Here is a 24877-nt window from a genome sequence, read left to right as displayed (position 1 = left end):
TGCTGGTGATAAGATGTAGGCACAACGCTGTTGAATCACAATGTATTGTATCGCAGTGGAAGTGTGTTCCCACGGTTGGTATACTCTGCTTTGCTGATAAAATTTTAGGATGACAGGATAAGAATAAGGTCGAGGTGGCTAAATGTTTTTAGATTACACACAAAGGACGGAGTTTGGAAATGTGACATATGCTCATGCCGTCCCATGGTTGCAATAAGTAGATTGCCCTGCCATACCCTCAGATCTCAGACCCTCCATTGATGTCAGAGATTAACACGCGGATGCGCCCCTGTTAGGGCGCAAGACCGAGGACGACAGTATGGATGAAGGCTTGTTAGGGAGGAGCACACATCACTTCCACGAGCGGCCTCTCTAATTCAGCTTGGCTGAGTCTACGATGAGGACCTCTAGAGTGCGCTACACGCTCTACCCATCTACCTCAACAATTCTTCAGAATATCCTCAATCACTAACTTGAGCGTCGCTCCTATAATTGTTTGTCTGATATAACAGTTCGCCGCCAGCCAACCTATTGATGACTCCAGATATCACTAACGTTATATATTCTAACAACCATTATTCCCTTCACATACGACCATAGGACACTGAAAATTAGGCTTCCCGTCCGCTCAGCCATATACAAGCAGTGTACCGGCGGATTAGTAGTTAGGTGGGTGACCACTAGCGAATCCCCGCTGTTGTATGTTTTTGCCATTCTTTTTGCACGTCCCATCTCATGTTCAGGCCCTACACACAGCAGTTGACCCAACGGCGCGTCCCGCCGTCGACATAAGACATACTCTGACTTGTACAACGCATACCTTGGAGCATTTCTGACTGTATTCATGAGGAACGAGAATGCGAAAAAGGAGACAGGTCTTTAGTCGAATCTGATGCGATGATTGATGGAAGTGAAAAAAAAAGATATGGGTAAGTAGGACAACGTTACCATACTCTAAAGCCCTCCCAAATATGCGCCTGAAGATGCTTCCAAATCGCATCCAGCGAAGAAACCGCCCAAACAAAAGAAATGAAGACCTGGTATATAACAGAAAAATCCACTAACAATACCTCACACACTCCTCCCCAATGTCCCATCTTTTCCTCCTCCTCTCAACTGGCTTCCCACCTTCAACTTGAGTCCCCTGAAGCTCCTTCAACCTCTCAAAGTCAATCTTCTCTTTCTGCGCTTTCTCCTCCTTCTCCTTCTCCTCCTTCTCCATCTTCATGAGCTCCATAATGTCCTTAAGTCTTGCTTCCTCTTTCTGTTTCAGAAATTCGTCTTGCTCGTTGAGACGGCCCTGCTCATTGTCTTGCTCCATCTCGTGCAACCACACACCCTTGCCGTCTTGGAAAATTTGTTGCAGTTGTGGCAAGGTTCCACATACGCCGTCGACTTCGCCCCAGGGGTACCAGATCTGCTCGGCTTCAGTCCATATGCCGCCTCGTCCTCCACGGTTGTCCCAGTAGCGGTCGCCGCCTACGAGGTGGTTGTGGTATCCGTTCGGAGACTGAAGGGCGCGGAAATAATTTCTCAACATTGCACGTTCATGTCCTGCATACCATAAATTATCCCAGTTGACGTTTGCTATTGGCGGACGCTCGCCACTAGAGGGTGAAGAGCTGCTTAGAATGATGGCGGGTATGGAACCGGAGTATGTGTTCTGTATTAGAGGAACGCCTTCCCAGGGTAGCTTGCGGCTTGGCAGGCCATCGAGTTCCAGGGTAAACTCTAGATTGTCAATGTATGCTGGTTTCTCGTTGGGAGATGGGTTGTGTTCGACAAAGTCTGGGCGCCAGAATGGAGGCTTGGTCTCGTTGAGAGCAGTTGGGAGGGAAAGATACTGGCTGTTCGAGTCGAAGCGACTGTACTGCGACAAGTCGGTTGAGTCGTCGTGCAAAAGAGGAACGAGTTCGTCTTCGACGCAGTACTCCAAAGGCTGGAAGAGCGCATGGGTATAGTCCAATCCGATGGAAAACTCGTGTCGTGTAGTATTCGAGAGCTCGGCATTCGCTCGCTCCAGTCTTCGCTCGGCTTCCGACTTGCTTGCTCTACCAGTTATGAAGTCTTTGACCTTGGCACTGGTATGCTTCGAAGCAACTTCCTCGGCATCTCTTCTCAGCTGTTGCTCAGCGAACAGGGTCGCAAACACAGACCGAACCGTCTGCAATTGACTTCTAGCCTCCATGAACTTCTCTAGTGCAGCCTGATACAGTAGCTTCAAGTCGCTCGCCGGACCCATGACCATTTTTGAATGGATAAACTTCGCTGGGGTGTCAGATATGCGACGGCCGTTCTCCGTTCCGTATGCGTTGTCCGGTAATATCGACTGCGGCACGTACTTGCAGGCCATATCGTCGCTTTCGCACATCTTCTCTGCGCCAAATACGATTGTCTGGTTGAACTTCTGGTAGCCATCCTTGTCAACGCCATACTTCTTCAGCAGCCGCATGTTCGCATCTGCCAGCAGCCTCTTGTATTCGGTGACTATCACATCGCTTGGCAGCTGGAACCATGATTGCTGGCCGTCCACGATGAGTATCAAATCTTGATCCTTCACCAGCTTCTCATTACTCAGGTAGTGAAGTGTGCTGTTCAACACGCCCCTCTCCCATTTGATGTCCGAATCATATGGGGTGTACAGCTGAACTGCAGTCGGCGGAGGGTAGTTGAGAAGCATAGCAGACAGGGTCGTTTTGCAGAAGCCATCTGTGTCGCGCTCGGATGGCATGAGGAGGTGGAAGTTCGCAGTCGTTTTCTTGAGCTTTGGTGGAACGTGGTCGAGCTCACCGTTCTCGATTTGCAGCGTCGTATTCGAGGGGATCTTGAAGGGCGAGTGCACGATATCGGGCAGAGTTGGAAGGTACGGTCGCCATGGATAGTAGGAGGAAAAGCTCTGATATTGTGAAGATATGGTCTGAGAAAAGTTAGCCTGAACCTGAAAAGTGACAGTCAGTTGTAGCGGGGCACGTCTCGCATGTGCTCAGCGCGCGCTCTCTCTCTCTCTGATATCGGAATGAACCAAACGCACCTCATGATGCCTCATACCAGTCAATCCCAGCAGAATGGTGAGAAGCGTGATCGTCAAGACCATCATCCTCCCTCGACGCGTGCAAGCCCACTGTACCGCCGCATTTCCAAACTCCTTGGTCGACTGTGTAGGAGTCATTGGCATGGCCAGCATCGCATCGCCTGCCATGATGAATTGTGTGATAACAGAAGGAGCAATGCCTCAGGCTGTTCCTCCCTCGCTCAAAACGGGCATCGGTGATACGTCGTACCGTTGTATGTCAGGTACGATGCACGATCTGCCTCTCCTCTGTATCCCCCTCCGTGTCCCTGCATCGCAACGCCGGGGTCTCAGTCGTCGTCAGACGTCACGGTCCGATCATGAACGCGCGTAGTCTCCACCAAGTTGCGGTGCTCTGTTTCGAAACATTGGGTAGCCATGTTGCGCGCGCGAACAGTGTAGAACTCGAAATCGACGAAGCCATAGTATATGTGGACTTGGTAGTAACATCACATTCCTCAATGGGAAGTAGAGCTGGAGACACAGCCAGCCATAGATGGTTTGATGGGTGTATCCTAGTCTATCGTGACGCGTCGCTAAGCCTAATATGGATTAGAGGCGGAGCCGCTTCGGCTGTCTTTGCGCTGCAGATTAGATAGATCATCAATCGTTTCGTCATTATTGCTAGCGTTCGCATGTGGAGTTTGTGAAGATCCAACTATTTTTGTGACATTTTCCTGAAAAATTGTGGTAGACTGAACGTGCTTCCAAGTTGGTTGCATGTACACTCTCCGAAGGGGGTTGGGCGCGGCTTGCAGCTAGCCTCTACAAAGATCCATCATGGCTGACAAAAGGGGCGATCCGAGCTGATGTACAACATTTGTGGAGAATCGTGCGACAACTATATCACACCGGCTTGCGTTACGACGGAAGATCATTACTTCGTCTTTTCAGAAGCCAGCGATATACCGATGTTTATCTGTGACCTCCGTAACCTCGAACCTCATTCCGACCCTGAGATCCCCGACCGTCTTCGGCACAGCCAGCATACCATAGCATGGCTTGTATGTAATTCCCTCGTCGATCCTCCGGTACTTCATCAGCGCATCCCAGGGTTGCGTCTTGTGCTTCTCTGCCGAATCAGGATGTACATTTGGTACTTGGCAGCGCGCGCATCGCTGGGTGATATCCAGGACAATAGGTTTTCCACCAGCCTTGGGCGTGATCCTGACAGTCTTCCAGCGATCTTCGTCCCAGGGAGCGTTGACATCACCTTTGACGAGGATGTTAGGTCTAAATCGGCGGACATCGATGGTGAGGTCCTCTGCGGCCTTGAGGCGTGTGTTGAGTTCATCGATACTGCTTTGATTACCGACTAGCACGGGCATCAGGTCCGGGAAACAAGTCGATGCGTCTCTGCCTAAGACCTTTGGTGCACCATTCGATACGAGAGGCCTGGGGTCATCGGAAACCGGAGGCTTGTAGACGAGTCGCACCTCCTTGTCGAAGAATTTGTTGAACGGGCCGGTCATTTCAGTAGAGTACACGCGAGTTCCTGTTGTAGTACTCCATATCTTTGCTGAGTGCTCCTCGGTATTCTGATCGAGCCATTCCTTCGACGGGTGAGCGGGGATGGAGAACTCCAGCTTCTCATCAATGGAATCTGGTGCTGGTGCAGTGACGGTAAGGGTATCAGTCTTCTCGTCGTATGTCGGCCGGATGAGTGTCATCTTCGAGTTTTGACGGATCGTCAGGAACTCATAATTCGGGTAGCTCACCCACATCCACTGTCGATCTGGCTCTGTCAGCATAAAAGAGTCCTTTGGAAGCTGATTAGGAAAGCGCACCGAGGTCGAGGCCGGTTGGCAAGAGCTTTGCTGACTTCACAGACAAACCATGGCATGATTTGATCGGGTGTATGAAGAGGCCTGTGATTTCAGTCGCAGGTGGCAGAGGGCCAGCGGTACTCTTTATTTCTTCAACGTTGTTGAAGTAAAGATATGTGAGAATTGGTAAAATGAATATAGATAGTATAACCGCAATCTGCGTGGTGGCTGCGAGTGCCATATTTGTGGTACCGCTGAACGCCCAAACAGAAGAGGCTTCGCAAGCCTTCAGCTAAGTTGATCAATAATAGCTGTGCTTTGTGAGATCTTGTGGATGCAAACTACGAGCTTTTCTTCCTTTGTCAAACCGTACTCATCTGGTTGTGGCTATAGGGCGTGGGATGACAAGTCTGAGTCAGCGATTAGGTCCAGAGTAACACCAGAGCAAAACTCCTGCCTCATTGAGTGACACAGCGGAATTTATAGCTAGAAGTGACAGTTCATGAGAATGACGCAAAGGGCGGGGAAAGTGTTCGCTACCAAAATGAGCTAGCGCTGCCGAAATCGCGTCTGCGGCGCTCCGCGGCAGTCGTACAGCGCGTTCCCGCGACCGCGTCAACGATATGCAACCCTTCCAATGTATACCCTCACTTTGTACTTTTCGATCGCATCCTCTTACGTAGCATGTTGAACCTTTCATCCTCCATCCGAGGTTCCAAAAGCTGCTCACGGCCTCGCTCTTCAGTCGCTCGCTCGCCATTCAACGCCTCGATTTCTGTCTCCAACTGGACACAATACGCGTCCAACTCCTCCATTTCCTTCACCTTCATTTCCAAGTCATTCAGGCGACGGAGCATCCTGAGATTTTCTTCCATGCGAAGCATGCATCTCTTCTCGGCATCATCAGCGCGTTGCTTCTCTTTCTCCAACTCAAACTGGGCGTCGTACATGGCCCTCCTGCGCAAGCCTTCGGTTGTTTCGTACTCTTTGAGATCTGCTTGCGAGCTCACAAGCTGAGACTCTTTGTCGAAAAGCTCTCCACGAAGCCGGTTAGCCTCTCGTTTGATGTCCACACACTTCTTCTTCGCGCAGAAAACACGGTTCAGAGCTTTGATGCCTAGTGTTGGGGATGCGCTCTCGAGTTGTTCACGATAATTTAGGAGAGTGTTACAATCTATTGCGCTGTCTGGGATATCATCCTCCCATCCTTCGCGCATGATACATGGTGTAGACGGCGCAGCCAGAGTAGTCCCCATGTATGCCCGATACTCCGCTCCAGACATCCCGACTTGCTCTTTCGGCTCGTCGAACTTGTCGTAGTTGAACGGGAAACGCTGATGCAAAGAGCCATTCACTGAGGCGGCGACGGTTCGATCTTCCGGGGAGTACAAGTCTTCGTATCGCTTCGTCGCCTCTCGTTGGTAGGCTACGCCTGTCGGCAGATCTGGATAACCCTGGTAGGGACAATGTTTCTCTATCGTTGATAGAGTAACATATGGCCAAGTTTTTGGATCGTAATTATCGTAGGTAGGGAAGACACGCTTGATGTTTTCATATAGTCTTGAAGAGGTGAAACTGAACGTTCCATCGTAGCGGGGTAGAGCTGTCATCCTATGTTCTGGTCTTGTCAGCCACTTCTGGTTCGCTGATTGGTATGTTTTGTATCCCTTGAAGGAGACCAAAGGGTAGTAGAGAGTGGGTTGCCGCCGCCGCTGCCGCCACTGTTGTTGCTGCTGCTGCTGCTGCTGCTGGGAAGTGAAGAGTCAAGAGATGGACTGTTACCAGGTGAGCCTCTCTAGACATTCTCATGCCGTTACTCATTGCATCATATCTAGAAAGCTCACCGTGAGACCGCGAACGCTCCCCTCTCACCTTCACCCCAACCCGTCTTCACCACAGGCTATTGTGGGTCGTTCAGAACAGCTCCTGTATGGGGTGTAATTAAGAACGCATGAAGGCATATTGAGAAGCATACATGAGCGGTCGATGAGTCGTGCACGTACTAGAGGTTTTGGTACGAAAGCGAACGAAGTGACTCTCTTCGTTCGTGTCACGGAGTAAGTGTGATTGTGTTTAATCTAAGAAGTAGTTTCGCAACAACTGAACGCTAACTATCATTTGCTTGCACCGAGCTCCTAATATGACACAACTAGAGACCACTTCCAGCTCCAGGAAATTTGTCAAATAGCGTCGCATCGTATTTTACGAGCTCAGGACATCCAAGTGTCTGGAGTATCGGGTTCAAGGCGTCTGTCAAGTGTTGAACAGCCTCTACAATATTTCCAAGCAGGCCCCTCAGAATGTCTGGAGAAGCTACCTGAGCAGCGGTGAATGCAAGACACATAGCATTGTTTCCCTCGAGCAGTGTCTGCGCGTTGAAAACGTTGCCTGTCAAGTCGTCGACATCAACACCCACAAAAGTATTCGGCTGTCCCGTGTTGCCACCGACTCGGACCAGTTCAGGATATTTCGTGATTGCATTAACAGCGTCAAGGTCGAGGCCTAAGATTCCATAGTCGTCACCAATGGCGCGGCGATACCAGTTCTCTGGAATTCTCTCTTGTCCTGAAGCCCACTTGTAATTGCCCTGTTCTCCGGTAATGCCCTCGAATGATTTGAGTGTATTGACATCTGTAGATGTGGAAACACATGGTCAGTGTGTGTCTCGCATGCATCTCGTACAGTCATAACTTACCTAGATAGCCCTCTGGGTACTCAGCACTGTGGTTGGCAAAGAAGCGGTATGTGAAGTAGAAGGCTGCAGAGTTGACAGCAAGATGTGTGAGAGGGCCAGCGAAAAAGTGTCCGTTGGTAGCGATCGACTGTTTGGTGCGCTCTACCCGGAATGGAAATATGACTGAGAGATCGATACCGTTCGGGCCGAGAGGCATGGCCACGAGCTCCTCGAACTGGGACAGGTTGACTGACGCTGGGTCTCCAGTAACGTACTCGTCGGATCGCGTGGGTGATGCATCGCACTCGAAACGGTTGTGCGATCCAGTCAGACCTTGCGGCTTTCCAAGAAGACCAATTGAGGAGGTAACTCCTCCTAACAATCCACTCTTCGGCGCGCCGCCAATCGAGACCGACGCGACATCTCCATCCATAACAGCAGCGTAAACTGACAAGAATCCGGATAGATCGAGACCCATGCCGAAGACTGGTATGGTGTCAGACAATGGCACTTAGCATATCGAATCATGTCGTACCTTCGTTAGACGCTGTAGTCAATTCCACGATTGAACTCACGCCGGAGCGGGAGATGTAGCCATGGTTCGCCATGGCGTTCAGACCAGGACAAGGTCCACGGAGGTCATTTGGGCCTGGTGCAATCTGCGAAAGGTCTGGTCAGCATTTGGAAGACGATCTCTCTCGTAAAAGATGGCGTACATATTGGTGGTCACCGGAGGTGCTGATGCGCTGAGCATCAGCATTGAATCCACGTTTTACATTGCTGGCATCAGGCCTCTCCTCGGCAGCTCGTTTTATCTTTGCCGCCAAAACAGCGATGTCCGCGAGCGTGTCATCGCTAATGTCATTGCTGAGCAAGTTGGCCGGGAAGGCAAAGGTCGCCAAAGAGAAAAGCGTTGCGCTGCAAAGCAATGATGCCTTCATGATTGCGAAAATCCAATACCGATAAAGGAGTGACAGTAAGGGAGATTTGACGTTGGGATCGCCAAGCCTAAGCACTGAGTTTCATGTGGAATTATATGTATTTCCCTGATGGCAAACGAACTTGGCTTCGCGCGCGTAGACGTACAACTCTGGTTGACTAGCGTCGTGGCTACTGCATGTTCAGCGAGGTTAAGGGTCTTGTTTGCTCAGGAGGTTAAGGCTGACATGGAAATCTCCATGATCGACGCATCATCAGCCCTCTTATGATTGGAGAATCGAACGTGGTTTCACTGTGCGCCTTGAATACTACGGATAAAAGCAGTGCACTAATGGATGAAGGTTATCAATGATGTCGAGCCAGGTTTAAGCCATTCCCGGCACTAGCGACTCGTGCCACAGATCGACGCACATGGCCGAATCCCTGAACCACATCTAAATAAATTGCCACTTCCTCGCCCTCTTTGTCTTTGATAGAATGACCCGCATCGGACATATTCGCAGATATGCCAGACCTAGGAGGATCAGCAGGTCACTCCTGCTTTGAGTAATGACCACATGACGAATTGATATGGCTTCCACATTCCGCCCGGGCAGCTTCCCAAGTTGCGATTCACACAACAATGGCGTCATCTTCCTCCGCATTGCGTACTGAACGACTGCCCGTACAAGAATGTTACATTGCTTTCCTACCTAGGTGCTTACGGTTTGCTCTTCTCATGAGACGCGCTCTACTCGTCTCACAGAGGCCATTGCGGCACTTTCTGCTCCTTCGCTTCTGATATAGACACTGGAGTTGCGACTGAGACCCGGCCAGTATCCTCATCAACAATTAGATCTTCCAGCTCTAAGTAACCTTTGCCGTGGCTTTTCATCAGTGATTCGTCCCCGCATAAGGTCACTGATAGATCGGTCGGCCTCTTGCTTGACTGTTTCCACCCCCCTGAGCTCAATGCCTGGCTCGGATTTGTTCTTGATTTGCTTCGGCCGGACGTGCTATAGCCCTCGATGGCTGTGTTGACCACTCCCTTGAGAACGACGCGGAGTACGGGTATCGACGTGGCTACGATCGCCATAGCTGCTTCTGCTGACGCCCAGATGATGGAAGTGTACGAGTCGTCTGCTTCTGTCAACAATGATCATGACGAGACCTTGGGCAGCCTTACAAGATGTATCCAGCACAGCCAATTTCTCAATATATTGGGCTCTAACAATAGCCACAGCTCCCGCACTTCAGTCATGTCAGTACAACTCCAAAGCTAAGCAAAACGGAGAACTACAAGACACCTAAGCTCATAGCCAGACCAACTCCTATCTTTTCTGCGGTACGCATCTGAACGTTCCACAGAATTTTCAAGGGTAGCAAGGCAAGAGACACGTCCATCAGTGCAGACCATACTAAGGATCAACTCAGTTCCATACTCCTAGAGCATGTGCAACGAACGTCGTACTCACTGGCTTGAAAGTTCCCATATCTTACAGAGGGCCTCTTGTCAACACATGTGCCGGGGAGGATATCGAGAATGGTCTTAGCAATGGGCTTGCATTGTGTCCAGGGTACAGTAGCGGCCGGGATCGCAAAAACCGCCAGGGTTGTGATAGTAAAGCATACGTAATATCTAGTCCAACCGCTGGTCAATTGAAGCAAGGTTACTCCAAAGGAAATCTTGCTCAGTGTGATTGCGATAATGGATACCGTGAGCTCGGAAGCACCATGATATATCATGGTATTGAAATTTGACAGGTTAACTACGCGAAGAGTCAGAAACTGTGCACTCCATAAGGCCTCTATGGCAATGTCCTACCGTCGAGCGCATGCTTTCCGTAACCTAGATTGATGGCGAGTTGATTCAGAATAACCTGAACAAGGAGCAATGTCTGCAATCCGTGAGTCTCACGTGTGTATGTCGGTTAATCTTCACTTACCCAGCTGAGCCCAAGCAAAAGGTCATCAATCCATAATCTCCTTTGGCTTTTCTGGATAATAAGCCTCACGATCAGAAAGGCCCCAGAAACCCCAACAAGGCACCATGTCGCAATGCTCATCAACGGCCCGTCATCTTCAGCCGGGTTGCTCTTCAGGTTCTCGAGCTGAGTCGATATTTTGGTTGTTTGAAGACCGGGATGGAATGGAAGAAATCGAAAGATCCCAGTCTCCCGGACGAGTTCAACTTGTCAGTGAAGGCGAAGGAATGCCCCAGCTCATGAGGACTAGTCTTGAACGCGAGATAAGGATAAGTTGTATATGTAACGGCAAGGCGGGTAATGCCATGTTTGGTCTAAGTTAGAGGGCTGGCTAGTGCCTGATGACAATGTCCTTACAAACACTGATCGTCCGGGCAGCAACTGCCCGAGACAGTGGTAACATTTGGCCTCGTCTCGAATGCCTAATTCGTGATCATGTTCCTAAATATGCATCTACGTTAATTCGCCGCTGCATGTTGAATCACTTATGGGTATGTCTGCTGTTAACCCAAACTTTCGGTATTTTTGAGGCGGACCGCACACACCTTACGACCCTTCCCAGATGAAGTTCCTGCACAATGTTATAGGAATGTTCGTTACGATGTCTATCAACCTACTCTATTTTCAGGAGCAAACCTGTTCTAGTGGAGGGTCTGAAGCAGGAAGCCATGCCGATTTTCGTTATCATCTCAGTGTAGACGTTTCATTAAGAAGATTATAGACCAAAACATATATGGGTACCGTGTCGCCGACAAACGTGGTAGTTCCCCTCTACTAGTTGTTCACGGAAAGCGTAATAATTTATTTCCTACCTAGGTAGAATGTAGAACCAGACGCGAAAGACGTTTAAGGGTCTTTGCTTGTTGGAGTGAACAACGGGCTGTGGAGACATCATCCTTCCTTATGCATTCCAAGGTTTAGATCGCGCGCTAACAACGGGTTTGTGAAACCGGAGGGCTTAACCTTGGCAGAACAGATACAGCGAATCGCACCATGCTTCCTGCTTCTAGCGTAGAGTCACGGAACTTTGTAGCCGCAAGCTACGGTAATTCAGCTTCTGTCCATCATCGTCTGAAGATCACCCGCTCGCCATTCTTACTGTGTTGAGACTGGTGCCATGGAAGGATCCGGACAGCCAAGGTCGGCATTTCCACGATAGCGCATAGCTATTGACAACCAGACTAGATGCTCAAGACGAACATGACTCAGTTTTTACCAGAAAGCTTCTTGGCTGGAGTTGGCACCTAGTATTGGTCGCTGTGGGCAAACGAGAAGACGCTTCTTAGGGATGGAAACAGAAGGTGATGTTTTGGATTACATTACCTACGTCGTGGCGTGTCTCAGACCCAAGAAGCATCGAGTCTCGAATAAATGATGTACTTTTACCAGAGGTCTCGGAAAGGTATAAGAAAGGTCGTAAACAAAACTTGGACCCAGAGGTGCTTGTACAGAGACGCCAAAACAGATAGTAGAAGATAGAATGCAAGTATGAATGCATGATAGCAATCCCTGTGGATGGGGTGGAATGACGAGAACCACTCCAAACATGACGTCTGTGAGCTAACCTTTTTTGGTACCGCCATGTCTTCCAAGGTTTGGTGGCCCTGTGGCTTTGATATGGCCGTTTTATCTCCGGGGTTTCCTTTTGCAATTGGGATAGTATATGCCAGTGCCACAGACGCATATGAACCCCGCATGTTGCCACCACGGCTCTCAGGCCTCCGCTTTCAACTTCTTCCGCCGTGCCTCCGATACATCATCAACCGCTGCTCTCTTCTGTGTATCTGTACCCTGTTCCTTTTTCTTCGCTTTTTCGAAAAGTTTGAAGATTTGCTTCTCCAGCCCTACTATTCTCTGGTTTGCCGTCGAGATATCCTTCCTCCTTTGCTCGACTTCAGCTTCGAGCTTCTCGACTGTTGCCTTACCCTTTTCTAGATCGTTGTCGCGGCTGGCGAGATCTCCCCGGAGTTTGCAAGCATCTTCTTCTGCAGTCTTAGCCCTTTTCTGCATTTTGTTGTACTCGTTCAAGAAATTCGTTCTCCACGCCTGTAATTCTTTCCTCTCACGGACCAGATCCTCATAAGCCTTCTTGCCCCTGTCGATCACTGCAGTCCTCTTCTTTTCCTCACTGTCGGCCCTCTCATTCGCTTGCAGAACCGTCTGCCTCATCTTCTCGACTTCTCCTTCCAGCTCGATCACCCTTTGCGCAGACACATGATCTGCGCCTGTGTCGTCGAAAATCTTCATTATCATCATCTCTTGGATAGCTGCTTCGGGTGAGGTAGTTCCGGTAACGTCATCACCCCCCTGGCCGTTATAGATTGCTTCCTCGGTTCTCATCTCTTCAGCCGTGGTTGGTACTTCTTGTTTCATAAGGTCCTTCCATTGTTCGAGATCATTAGGTGGTATATGTGGATGCTCTCGTAGTTGGCCGTGACTATTGTAATTGAATGGATAGTACAGGAAGAGGTTCGTCAAATACTGGCTCGTTCGACTGGGTCTACTGGGTGAACCTTGAAGACGCTTGAAACTCTTAATGAGGGTCTGATCATATGCCAAATACTTCGGAGGAACTGTGGGTCGATATTCCATTGTAATGGCATCGCGTATCAATGGCCATGTGCGAGGATTATCTTTTTCGTACTCTGGAATGGCTGTTGTAATGTCATATCGCAAGGAGTAACCCTTCCAGGGGAAGCCTTCGTCCCAGTTTACACGAGGCACGATGTTTTTGTTACTCATCTTGTAGGGGGCGGGGTAGAGGATTGCAGGAATTGTTGTTGGGCTTCGCACGAGCTGTAGTTGAGGCAAGTGTGTAGTATGGGCTGGTCATCAGTATCTTTATACTAAGATTCGGTCACATAAAGCTAACGCAGTGATCTTGGTGTCGCCGACGTCCTTCACCTCGACGGCCAAACTGAGATGCAGTGAGATGTCACACCCATGCAAGACGAATATTTCGATAACTATCGGAGCACATGTCTACACACGAACCATCCCAACGACCTCTACAACTGAACTACCCGTAGTCCTCAAAATCGCCACCCTATAACCCATCCCCGTGATCCATGAACCTGTGCCACACCCTCGGCCCGATTAGTATCCTGAGTCCTCTCACCTGCGGCACTTCCCTCACCGATCAACGCCTCTCGCCTCTCGCCTCACAAATGGCACGGCACAGACGCCGCAGGCCGCAGGCCGCAGCGATGAAATGGCCCCCAAGAACTGCCCACAGACCCACGCCATGCAGGTCCGGCGGCCAACAAGTCTCCACAACGTGTCTGCCGGACAGGCATGTCATATCGGTGAAACGGATGCATGAGGGTCCCCGGGCGCCTCCCGCCGCGAGCACACTTCGTGCCGCGGATGCATATGCAGGTACGTTATACTTGCATGTGCGACATCGACGACATCTGTTGAACGGATATGTTAGGAGTGAAGAGCGACAGAGATGGCAAGAAAGTGGGAGACGAGGTCTATCAGATTTGTTGTTTCATTACTAAATACCGAGCTGATTCTTCACACGACTGTGAAAAGATCTCCCCAAAACGCCCCCAAAATCTACCTGTAATGCAAGCCCATCGTAAAAGATGAGGGGTATCGAAGAAAAAAGCCGGTGATCTGTTGCCTTGGGGCTTCATACACGAGTTCAACATCCATACCAACAGTCTTGCTCTTGCGTTGGAACGCTGATATGTGAGACGACAGCGTGTAGCGGAGAGGAAGAAGTCAGTCGTGATGGTGTCATTGGGTTTCGTCGTTGTCAAAATGTCGTGAACGCAGGAAGACTGATGATAGCGCCCAAAGTTTCCGACATTTGAATGATACAGTATTCAAATGTTGAGAAATTTAGACGCGTCGTGACCATGAATGCAAAATAGTGAAGGGTTATGATGCCAGATGTGTTGCCTTTGCAGACTGCGACAAGCCCTCTGAAGAGCGGTGTGCGGGTGCGTTGGTCGCGGTGCTGGCTATCGTGTCAACAAGACTGATCTAAGCCTTCTGCAGAGGTTTCTTGACCGCACCCTTGCTGGAGGTGCGAGAAGGGGTCTTGGGAGATTTCGCTGGAGACTTCGGTGCGTGAGCCTTAGCCAATGCCTTCTTGGGAGAAGCAGCCTTGCCAGGGAGCTTGGGGAGAAACTCGATCGAAGGAACCTGATCGGTCTCCTTATCTTCAAGCATCTGGAGGATGACGTCGACAATCTTCTGAACCTGGTCATGGCTCTTGTCAACACCGACATACTGGTCCAGCTCACGCAGGACGTCGATGGGCGCCTCGAAGTGCTTGCCTTCCTTGGGCTGAACGCTCTTCGCCGCAGCCAAGGGTCCCCTGGATGCTGCGACTTGACGGGAGTATGAGTTGAGGCGGGCTTCCTCGGACTTCTTGAACGCGATGTCGTATGTGGTGCCCGGAAACTCCTTCTCAATCATATCGAACTGGCGGAGGATGAGCTGAACCTTGCGGATCTGCCACTTCTTTTTGTTGTAGGTCGCGCGCTGGTAGTGCTTGCGGCAGAAGAGGGGCCAATCGGTGATATCGCGGGTGCATGCTTTGTTGCGGCCGAAGTGATCAGAGATGACCTTGCGTGACCTAGATATCAGTCAGTGTATATCTCATACAGTTCGTAAAGATAGGTTACTAACAGGTCCTTGGTGTACTGGCCGGTCATGCAGCGCGTGTGCTCGTCATTCATACAGATGAACTCGCGCTGATCGTCGGGTACATCCTCGCCGTCATCCAGGTTTTCGTCACCAGAAGCTTCAGGCTCTTCCCTCTATCAAACGAATATCGGTCAACTTACTGCTTCAATAGTAACGTGGTGACTTGTCATGGTGTGAAGGAATGAAAAGAAACAGAGTCATTAGTACTTACAGGTGCGGTCATGACGGTGTCGGGAGTGTCCACGATGGGCGACGAAGTCTCTTCTTCTGTTGACTGTGCAGGTGGTGTAGAAGGCGGCGCAGGTACAAGCTTGGAAGTGCCATCAGGAGTATTGATAGGACCAGTGACGAAGTCTAACGCCATCGTATTGCGGATCTTGTCGGCTTGAGTAACCTCAGTCGTAAGGGAAGCGCCTGAGACATCATCGATATTGGTCTTGGGGTCGGTGGGCATGTTGAGCGAGTCCGGGGGTAAATGTGTTATCAAGTAGAGAAGAACACCAGTTGAAATGGGATTGGCTGCACTGAATCTCACAATAGTATGATTATGGAGAAGGAAGTCTCGAGAGAGGTGAGCGAAAGATCTTATACGCAGTGCAGCGGCGGTCCAAGTGCGATAGGCCGACGAAAAGTGAAGGTGACTCTGGAATGACACATTCTCCGCTGTTTGATCGCTACCACCTGATGGATCTTCCCGTCACCTTGGATCACGAATGGGCCATCGTCCTTGATTCACACTACCGTCGCACAATGCGACGCACTGCGGCCCGAGACCACTAGAGCTTCACCGAACGGCCATCTGCCTGGCAGCTTGAGCCAATGGCGAACCCGTGAGCTCACGATAGTCGACCAGATGCCCTGCCAAGAGACTCGTTTGCTCATACTTGACCAATGCCACCCTCGAGCCGCGTGTTACATTCCCTGCGTGAAGGCCCACGTAGGCCAAAACTTGTATATCAACGACGGAATGGATGGGTAGCTGATAAAACAACCACTGTAAAAGACAGCCTGAGGGACGAGTTGGCCTTGAGCTGTGGCACAGAGGGAGCTGGGTGAGCCCAGAAAACGCCCGCGGAATGCCCTGATGGTATCGGCGGGGGCCAGATGCTAGTGAGAAAAAACTGGTTGAGTAATTTGAAGTAGGGTTAGCTGAGGTAAGGAAAGTAATGGAATGAAATGGAGTGAATGGAGTCATGCAAATACGAACTGAAAGCTAGAAACCAAGCATCGAGACGTGACACAAGAAAGCAAGTACAGTTGACTCAAACGACATGATTCATGTGAACGCATAGCCCCCCGTACTGATTGTCAAGCGACGTAGCCGCGATGGTGTACGTCCAGCAATTGAGTGTCGACGGCTCAGGTACGTACCAACAGTTCGCATTCCTGTCCCCTGTGAATGGAGCTCCTTCTGAAAGGGTAGACACAGAATAGCTTCCACGCCGTATCCTAAGACGTTGGTTTTGCGTAAGTGTACTTACTGTTTAGGTATCGACAAGTCCGATACGTCGCAGGAAGCTGCGCGGCGCTTGTCTGGTGAACGGGCGAGCAAATGTCCTCACGAGTCAATCAACCCAGGGTAGTCCGCTTGCATATACATGTCGGCATACCGTACAAGTATGAGGCTCGAAACGGCAATCTCTCTACTACTATGCTCGGACCGAAACAGTCTACTACGCCACAAAGAACTAGCAGGGACCCAATAGGCGCATTCCGAGCGGCTATGGCATGGTCTACGATTGGCTTATACTCCCATAATTATGATCTCAAAGGTTTTAGTTTCTCTATCTTTCTGAGACTCGTACTTTTAAGGGAATGCGGCACGAGTTGTAGCTCGTGGCCAAAGGTGTTCGTGGGGCTGGATACCTGCAATTTCACTCGCCGGGTTTCCTCTGAACTCCAGGAAGTGGAATCAGATGCAAAACATCGAGTCTGCACGTAGTGAATCATAGAGTGAGTTCTGCAATCTGGAACGACATGGGATGGAGGTTTACCAGAGGGTTTTCCAGTTGGGAGTTAGCCGACCATGTTATGTATATACAAGGACCCTGTACATCCAACACAACGGGCGCGTAGATCAGAGTGACAATGGAAGAGAGGTAGTCGTAAGCGTCCAACACAAGCATGGGAGTTGGGCAAGGGGACGGATAAAGTGGACGAGGATGATGGAGGAGTGGGGCTTGGCGGCGGCTTAGTCACTATCGGGCAAGCTACCGCCGATAACCGGAAAACGAAAACACGTGCGCATTCCGTCAACAGTGTTTAGCGTCTTTCGCGCTTGTAGCGTCTTGCGGCAGTGAGGAGCTCCTGTTCTGCGCATCGTCACCAAACCCAAAAGGCAAATCGCTGGAAGCGCCAGCAAACCCCTGTTTATCGCTTGAGATGCGCTCACACGTCATTCCTACCACGCAACTTCTTTCTAACCACTCGATCCTGGGCTGAGCGCGTTCGCGGCCACTTTCCTCGCCTTGCTACCCACAGAGCGCCCTCTCAGCCACCATGCCCCCGACCACAGGCACAAGAACCTCTACGAGGCAGGGGCGGGCTACGGTCCGACCTACCAACTACTATGCGCGCACCTTTGCCGGCCGCCTCAACGCGAGCGGGATGGAGCAGACGCCCGAAGCTTCCAGCAGCGCGCCCGGCTTCCTGCCCGCCCTCACCCACTTTAGCGGCGCCGTCGATGCGTTCCCAAAGGAGATAATTAAGCATTTTTCCATGTTCAAGGAAGTCGAGGCCAAACTCCATGACCCGGAGCAGATGCTCAAGGAGCTGCTCGACGACATCGCCCGGCAGCCCGTCACTACAAAGGCCCAGTTGGCTGCTATAGAACAGGCCTCTGTAGCGTCTGAGGCCAACGCCAACGTAAGCTCCAGGAAGGGCATAGCAGTATCAGAAACTCACAATTGCCAGCTCAATCCCGACAATATGTCCCCCGAAGAACGTTCGGCCATGACCAAGCGCCAGCTCTTCTATCGCCTCCGCATGATTATCGCGAACACGCTGCCCATACTCGACGAGAAGCTGGTAGTGCTCCAGGGCGCCAAAGCCACAAAAGACAAGGGCCTCACACGCATGCACCACTCCTTCGCCCAGCTCGACGGCGAGATCAGCGACGAAGCGCGATACGGCAGCCTTACACACTGGGCATATGCGGACAAAGAGGAGAAGAAAAAGGGCGGACCATCCCACGAGCGGCAGAGGCGCGAGGTGGCTGCGGCGAATAACCTGGCCGCGGCCGCTCAACATGTCCATGACGTCGATTCAATTGCGGCCAAAAGCGAGGCCAGACGTGAGGCCATGCAGGCGAACAAGCGCAGTCGACACCACCAGGTTGACTCCGACTTCGACGACAGACCAGCCAAGAGACCGCAGAAGAAGAAGCCCTTGCCTGCAGAGACAGCAGCGCCAGACAGCAGAAGCCTTGGGTTGGGCATCTCAAGCAACGGCACAGGTCCTCATGGCAAGCGGAAGAAGACTGAAAAGGCCCTCGCTGCTGCTGCGGCGGCGGCGGCGGTACCGGCAGCTCCGCCCATGGAGCGATCACTGAGCAGTGCTCTGAAAGCAACTAGCAACGGCGTACGGGGTGGTTCGAGCCCACGGGGAACGCCAGGTCCAGAGAACGGCGCAGCAAAACGCAAACCTCGTGCCGCACCCGTGGCTGCGCAACGCAAGAACCCGCTTCCCCCGTACTCGCCCCCTATGGCTTCGTCACCCCTTGCTGCCAACTTCCCCATCAACAAAGCAATTGCCGGCGCATCGGAACGAACACTGTCCGCCCGTGCACGGAAGAACTCCACAGCCAACTCGGTGGCGTCAATCAAGGACCAAGAGGCTACAGCTGCAGGCCGCCCGTCATCCTCGCACTCTGCGCAACAAGCCGCTAGCAGCAATGCCATCACAGAGCTGGAACAGGCTGCTGGCGTTGTGCGAGACAATGCTTCGGCAAAGGGTGCGTCCACTCCAAAGGAGAGTACAGAGATCCCACCGCCCTTTGATACAGCCAACATGAAGGTAGAAGACTTGGGGCAGCCGGAGCCAGAGAGCATGGACATTGACGCTCCCGCACCGATATCTGCCACCGTGAGATCCGGTCGGAACTCCAAGAATACGACACCTGTTGTCGGCGCGTTTGTGGAGACACCCATGGCGCGAAGTCGCAGCAGCCGCAACGTGAACAATGGAAATTCAAACTCCACCACGTCGTCAGAGAACAACAGCACGACAGGCGCCGGATCAAAACGAGGCAACAAGAAGAACACGCAATCGACTACCGCCACTGCTTCTCCCGCCCTGAAGCCCACACCGAACGTAAAGTCGAACCCTCCATCTTCCGCTGCCAGCTCCGTCGCACAAGAACAAGATTACCAAGAGGCCGAGGTGGAGGCCGAACCAGAGGCCGAATCGGAGGAAGATGGCGACGAGCCGCGATACTGCTATTGTAACGAAGTTTCCTACGGGAACATGATTGCCTGCGACAACGATGACTGCCCCCGCGAGTGGTTCCACCTTGGCTGTGTGAATCTTGACAAACCGCCTACTGGCAGAACCAAATGGTTCTGCAGTGACGATTGCAAGGAGGCGTACAACAAGACCAAGGCGAAGGGGGGCCGTCCAGGCAGTAGTAGACAATAGGAATTAGGAAGGAGTTCAAGGCGTTCTGGGACGGGTCCAGCGGCGGCTGGGTCTAGGCAAGGCCCGAAGGGTAAGGGCAAGGCTAGGTTAAATCTCTGGGATGGCTGGAATGCTCTCTAGCAGCGTTCCAGCCGCGGTCTGCGGCTTTCTTTGGATTCTTTGTGTAGGTTTCTCGGCGTTTCTACTAGGCTTGGTTACGCGGCGCATCTCTTTTTATGACTACGAGGTCTAGTGATATCCGCTCTGGAGGACACTGGCGTTTTGCATCGTCTGGCATATGGCATCGAGAAGCACATTCTTTTGTCTTTTCTGTCAATGTTACTGTATATGGACTTGCGTTGGCTCTACTTAACAGAGAACGTATATCAATAGCGAAGTATTCGCAGGCATTTGAACGTTTTCTTGTAAAAACCCTAAGGCGAACTAAGCTCGATTGGACTGCCTTTGGGTTATTTCCAACGAGAGGTCGGTATTTGGTAGGCTGAGGTTTTGGTGATGCTGTGTCACATGGTTATTGCGAGCTTCAAGGTTGTCGCGGCCTTCATACATACCACGCGGCAGCGGTACGATAGCCGTCAGCAGCCGTCAGCCTCAGAAATGCCCCTTGCAGATCCCTTTCGGCTTAGAGTGGGCGTCATCGTCATTGGCCAGATACATCTGGACCCTGAAACGCTAACTACGATTGATGATGCGCAGCATACTCACCGCTCGAACACGCGACACGAGCGCCTTGAGCACCATATTCTAACGACAACTATCTCTCAAGTTGGTACAAGTGTGATATAGATTCGGAAATCATCATGGCGCCCACAGACCACCCATCAGCGGAAGAGCTGCTCATATGCGAGCCAGAAGGTGGCGTGCCGAATGCCCCGCCAGACCTACGTTTCTTACACTACAATGATGTTTACCACGTTGAAGCGGGGTCAAGAGAGCCTGTTGGCGGATATGCGAGGTTTCAAACCCTCGTAAATTACTATAGGGACGATGAGAGGTTCAAGGACCAACCAAAGCTTCTGACTTTCTTCTCGGGTGATGCGTTCAACCCGAGCATTGAGAGTAGTATCACAAAGGGTCAGTGAGCCGGATCGCCACAGCTTATGCAAGGAGACTGACGACTACTACCAGGAAGCCATATGGTCCCTGTACTAAACAACATTGGCACAGACGTTTCTTGCGTAGGAGTATGTACATCGTACTTTACAGAGACCGACTCCAACTAACGCTTAAATAGAACCACGACCTCGACTTTGGCGTAAAGCAGTATCGCTACCTCACAGCCAAATGCAAATTCCCATGGCTCCTCGCGAACGTCCACGATCCAGCCCTTGGCGACGGTGTCCCTCTCGGAAACGCGAAGAAGACGATCATGCTCACGGCATCCAACGGCATCAAAGTCGGCGTCATCGGACTCGCAGAACGAGAGTGGCTTGATACAATCAACGCGCTACCACCGGACATCATATACAAGAGTGCCTCTGAGACTGCGAAGGAACTCATACCAGGTCTGAAGGAGCAGGGCGCAGAGATAATCGTTTGCGTGTCGCATCAACGAGAGCCAAACGACAACAAGCTGGCAAAGCAAGTTGGAGGAGGATTGATTGATATAATCCTGGGTGGACATGACCACTACTACTCTTACAACCTTATCAATGGAACACAAGTACTGCGGTCAGGCACAGACTTCAAACAACTGTCTCACGTTGAGGCCTGGCGGAAGCCAGAGGGCAAGGGATGGGACTTCAAAATCATACGGCGAGACATTGTCAGCAGTATACCTCAAGATCCCCAGGCCATGGCGCTGGTAGAAGAACAGACACGGGAGATTAGAAAGCGACTAGACAAACCTATCGGATATACCGCCGCACCACTCGACGCCCGATTCACAACCGTACGAACAAGAGAGTCGAACATTGGAAACTTTGTCTGCGATCTCATGAGGTACTACTACTCAGCCGAGTGCTGTATCATGGCAGCCGGAACGATACGCGGAGATCAAATCTACCCTCCTGGCTTGTTGAAGCTCAGGGATCTTGTCAACTGCTTCCCGTTTGAAGATCCGGTCGTGGTACTGAAGGTCACCGGCAAGGCAATTCGAGAAGCATTAGAAAACGGCGTCAGCAATTACCCGGCACTAGAAGGAAGATTCCCGCAAGTATCGAACATTACCTTTGAAGCGGACTACTCGAAACCACCACATTCGCGGGTTTCCAATGTGACGATTGGAGAGGAACCTGTAGATGAGGAGCGAGAGTACGTACTCGCTACAAGAGGGTACATGGGCCGTGGAAAAGGTACGTCATCCCCAATGCACAAAGAGTTTCCACTAATCAACTACACCTAGACGGCTACACATCCCTCCTCATCGAAGAGGAAGGCGGAGTTGCCAAAGAGCTCGTCTCGGAAGAAAACGGCGTTCTCATCTCCACCATCCTCCGCCAATACTTCATGTCTCTCAAAGTACTAGGCAAATGGAAACGCTGGGGCAAATCCATGAACACGAAATTTACATCGATTCAAACGAATCTGCAGAAGAACCACGGTCACGCTTTTCACGACCCATCTCCTACATCTCCTACCCAGTCCCGTGGTAACAATGCTCCTCCTGTGGATCAAGGCGTGAGCAGAGTCCTGGGTGATTCGAACAAACGCGACAACAGCCCGAACGACACGACCGACTCGGAAGATCCGGATGTCGATGAAGATGAAGACGACGGACCGATGTATGATAGCCGTGTGCCAATACAGTTCACAGACAAGCAGACGGAGATGATCAGAAGGGTTATGAGGAAGTGGTGGCGTGTTGCTGGTCTCAAAGGAAATCCTAAGCTGTGTGATGAGCTTGGTGGTGGTGAGTTCCAGGTTAATTGGACAAAGGCTATTGCGCCGAGGTTGGAGGGGAGGATTAGGGAGGTCGGAGCTGCGGTTAAGATCGAAGCATAGTGTTGAGATTTATGATATACGTACGACCTTTTACGTTGCTGAGTCCCGTTCAAACGGCTATAGCTAGACTTGAGAAGAAACATTTACAGTCCGTTTCTTCACGATCGCCTTCTCCCTTTGTTTTTGTATCTCATAATGGTATTGCAGTCTTCAAGGCTGAGGTGGACGATGGCCTAGATGTCCTTCGATGGGTCGACCGCATGCTTATCCGATTATGCACTCACTTGCTTTTTCTTGTAGACCCACACCTGATATGATTAATCGCCGGAGCGTAAATCTGTCGGGTAATATGGTAGATACTGGCTATGGCTCCGGAAAACAATTGATGGTACAGGTCAGATTGAGCTCTGAACGCCATTATCTTGGCGATACAGGCTCTAGGAGCTGAGATGCGCGGTCGAGGGTGTTCTATGCTTGTGCCGGCCATTGTTGACTGTGGCTGTTCTACTCCGGTATCTTCCTAGCTCTTGTGTGTTTCATTTCTCGACTTACATGTATGACCCATTATCTACTGCTTGTGGATATCATCTGTGAGAGTATGCGCACAGCTTGTTCATCGTATGCGCTGCGATTGGTAAGCTACCAGAATGGTTCAGAGTTATCGAGCGTTGCCCATTCTTCTCCGCCATCGCTCCAGTCACGCCAAACATCTTTCGAGACTATATCCAACCGACCATGATGAAGCCTTGCAAAATCCACGTTGAAGGGATGTGGCTTGAACGTCTTCCCCTGACTAGTAGCTAGGTTCATCAAGTCGAGTTTGTACATGCGAACTATCCTTGAAGCAGCGCGAACAAACACCTCTTTCTCCAAATCGTCCTCTAGTATCTCGTTGGTGAGCATCATGACCATGTGCGATATCTTGGGAAAATCGCGTAGGACGTTGGATAGGCTGCCGTCTCTGAATCCATTCAGTATAACTTTTGTAACAGCGACCTTCTGCAGCTCTTGGGGATTACACCCCGTTGCATGGCTGAAGTGAGCCAGTAGTCCTATTTCGGGCGAGTCGTCGTAATGTTTAACACGCCTCCCTTCTAGCTGTAGCAAGAGGATGTCGGTATCGATGCGGAAGTAGAATTCGCCACAGCCAGTATCCGAATTACTGAACGGTACCTGCAGGATATGGTTTGCTTTCACAGCCTGGTACCGAGCTTCTTCGCGCGACTCATGACATAGATTTACCGTCACTGGCGCAGAACTAGGGGAGTATCGCGGGCAAAAGTGCGTTTCGTCATGATCCTCGTCGTGGGGTTTAGTCTCCAGTGCTACCAGGCGAGGCGGCTCGTTGTAGTACGCTAGTGCCCATATCTGAAGGCGCAGTTCTTTTGGCAGTAACTGCATAGACATGTCTGGAGGATGAATTGGGGCGGGTGTTGTGGAGGCCAAGAACCTTCCCCATGCAGACGTCACGTGCCGTCGCGATCCCCAACATTAGTTTGACTTTCCGCCATTACGAGGCCTTACCCACTCCGCTCCACTTGGCGCGGATGCCTAACTTTATACCGGTAACCATCCCACGTCCGAACCAACTCATCACACATTACGCATGGTCATTTCCGATGCCCGCACCTCCGAGATGCAGAATACAGTGTCTCGAAGCTTCTCTCCCTGAACCTTTTTAAAGTCCAGAACGCCCGTGGTCCTCCGCAGGTGTTGCACGATGATCGTCCAATGACATGCTGATTTTATGTTTGTTATCGGATTTGCGTGGTCGCCACGCTGAATGCCATCCATGGCTCCATCCTATTCATTGATCTGCGCAGTTGGAAATCCATTGTGGCACAGTAGAACAACGAGTCATTGTCGAAGTTAAACGACATGTACTGACATCGTGTCAGCTCGTCAGCACCAGGGGGAGCTTCGTCGACAGCTTGGCACAATGGATGTTCGTTGGCCGGTGAAGAAGTCGTGAAATCCGGGGGAAAGCCGACGAGCTATATTGTCAATAATATGAGCACGGAGCGCCATGTTGTGATTCCGCTGGCAGCTTCATGAGGCTCTGGGTGGATTCGATGCGGGTGTCCCACAACCCCTTGGAGTCCCACTGGAGAAATACCGACGGCGTCTTCTTATGTGGATCTGTTGGACGCGCGACCCGCTGTATGTGAAGTCACACTGACATGCGCGCGGATGCTTTGCCGGGCAAGGAGTCTAGTTTTGCTAGCATTTGGCCTGATCGACGATGTGAAGACCGATCAACGGCTTGACTCTCGAGCTCCGGAGG

At 51.2% G+C, this 24877-nt stretch overlaps 9 protein-coding genes across 9 annotated transcripts; 2 read left to right on the top strand and 7 right to left on the bottom strand.

The window, feature by feature from the left end:
* Positions 1-1060: 1060 nt before the first annotated feature.
* On the bottom strand, positions 1061-3199 carry AA0111_g1391 (hypothetical protein; the record flags this gene model as incomplete). Its single annotated transcript, XM_028647045.1, has 2 exons — positions 1061-2917; positions 3032-3199. 2 exons carry the CDS (start codon positions 3197-3199, stop codon positions 1061-1063), a joined length of 2025 nt encoding a protein of 674 aa, XP_028511553.1.
* Positions 3200-3960: 761 nt separating this feature from the next.
* On the bottom strand, positions 3961-5077 carry AA0111_g1390 (hypothetical protein; the record flags this gene model as incomplete). Its single annotated transcript, XM_028647044.1, has 2 exons — positions 3961-4805; positions 4858-5077. 2 exons carry the CDS (start codon positions 5075-5077, stop codon positions 3961-3963), a joined length of 1065 nt encoding a protein of 354 aa, XP_028511554.1.
* Positions 5078-5483: 406 nt separating this feature from the next.
* AA0111_g1389 (hypothetical protein) lies at positions 5484-6446 on the bottom strand (the record flags this gene model as incomplete). Its single annotated transcript, XM_028647042.1, has 1 exon — positions 5484-6446. The coding sequence occupies one exon, from the start codon at positions 6444-6446 to the stop codon at positions 5484-5486; it is 963 nt and encodes a 320-aa protein (XP_028511263.1).
* Positions 6447-6985: 539 nt separating this feature from the next.
* Positions 6986-8451, bottom strand: AA0111_g1388 (hypothetical protein; the record flags this gene model as incomplete). Its single annotated transcript, XM_028647041.1, has 4 exons — positions 6986-7467; positions 7532-7996; positions 8046-8169; positions 8227-8451. 4 exons carry the CDS (start codon positions 8449-8451, stop codon positions 6986-6988), a joined length of 1296 nt encoding a protein of 431 aa, XP_028511262.1.
* Positions 8452-12126: 3675 nt separating this feature from the next.
* On the bottom strand, positions 12127-13155 carry AA0111_g1387 (hypothetical protein; the record flags this gene model as incomplete). The annotated part of the gene is made up of 1 exon (XM_028647040.1): positions 12127-13155. One exon carries the CDS (start codon positions 13153-13155, stop codon positions 12127-12129), a length of 1029 nt encoding a protein of 342 aa, XP_028511269.1.
* A 1251-nt stretch (positions 13156-14406) lies between these two features.
* Positions 14407-15529, bottom strand: AA0111_g1386 (hypothetical protein; the record flags this gene model as incomplete). Its single annotated transcript, XM_028647039.1, has 3 exons — positions 14407-15004; positions 15058-15188; positions 15287-15529. 3 exons carry the CDS (start codon positions 15527-15529, stop codon positions 14407-14409), a joined length of 972 nt encoding a protein of 323 aa, XP_028511268.1.
* Positions 15530-17574: 2045 nt separating this feature from the next.
* Positions 17575-19710, top strand: AA0111_g1385 (hypothetical protein; the record flags this gene model as incomplete). The annotated part of the gene is made up of 2 exons (XM_028647038.1): positions 17575-17940; positions 17989-19710. 2 exons carry the CDS (start codon positions 17575-17577, stop codon positions 19708-19710), a joined length of 2088 nt encoding a protein of 695 aa, XP_028511271.1.
* An 800-nt stretch (positions 19711-20510) lies between these two features.
* Positions 20511-22653, top strand: AA0111_g1384 (hypothetical protein; the record flags this gene model as incomplete). Its single annotated transcript, XM_028647037.1, has 4 exons — positions 20511-20784; positions 20839-20894; positions 20945-22004; positions 22055-22653. 4 exons carry the CDS (start codon positions 20511-20513, stop codon positions 22651-22653), a joined length of 1989 nt encoding a protein of 662 aa, XP_028511270.1.
* Positions 22654-23232: 579 nt separating this feature from the next.
* AA0111_g1383 (hypothetical protein) lies at positions 23233-24000 on the bottom strand (the record flags this gene model as incomplete). The annotated part of the gene is made up of 1 exon (XM_028647036.1): positions 23233-24000. One exon carries the CDS (start codon positions 23998-24000, stop codon positions 23233-23235), a length of 768 nt encoding a protein of 255 aa, XP_028511265.1.
* Between the last annotated feature and the right edge of the window lie 877 nt (positions 24001-24877).

The sequence above is a fragment of the Alternaria arborescens genome, assembly GCF_004154835.1.
Source record: "Alternaria arborescens strain FERA 675 chromosome Unknown contig_2, whole genome shotgun sequence".
Classification (NCBI taxonomy): domain Eukaryota; kingdom Fungi; phylum Ascomycota; class Dothideomycetes; order Pleosporales; family Pleosporaceae; genus Alternaria; species Alternaria arborescens.
The sequence above is the reverse complement of the archived record's forward strand: the minus strand, read 5'-3'. Positions and strand labels throughout refer to the sequence as shown.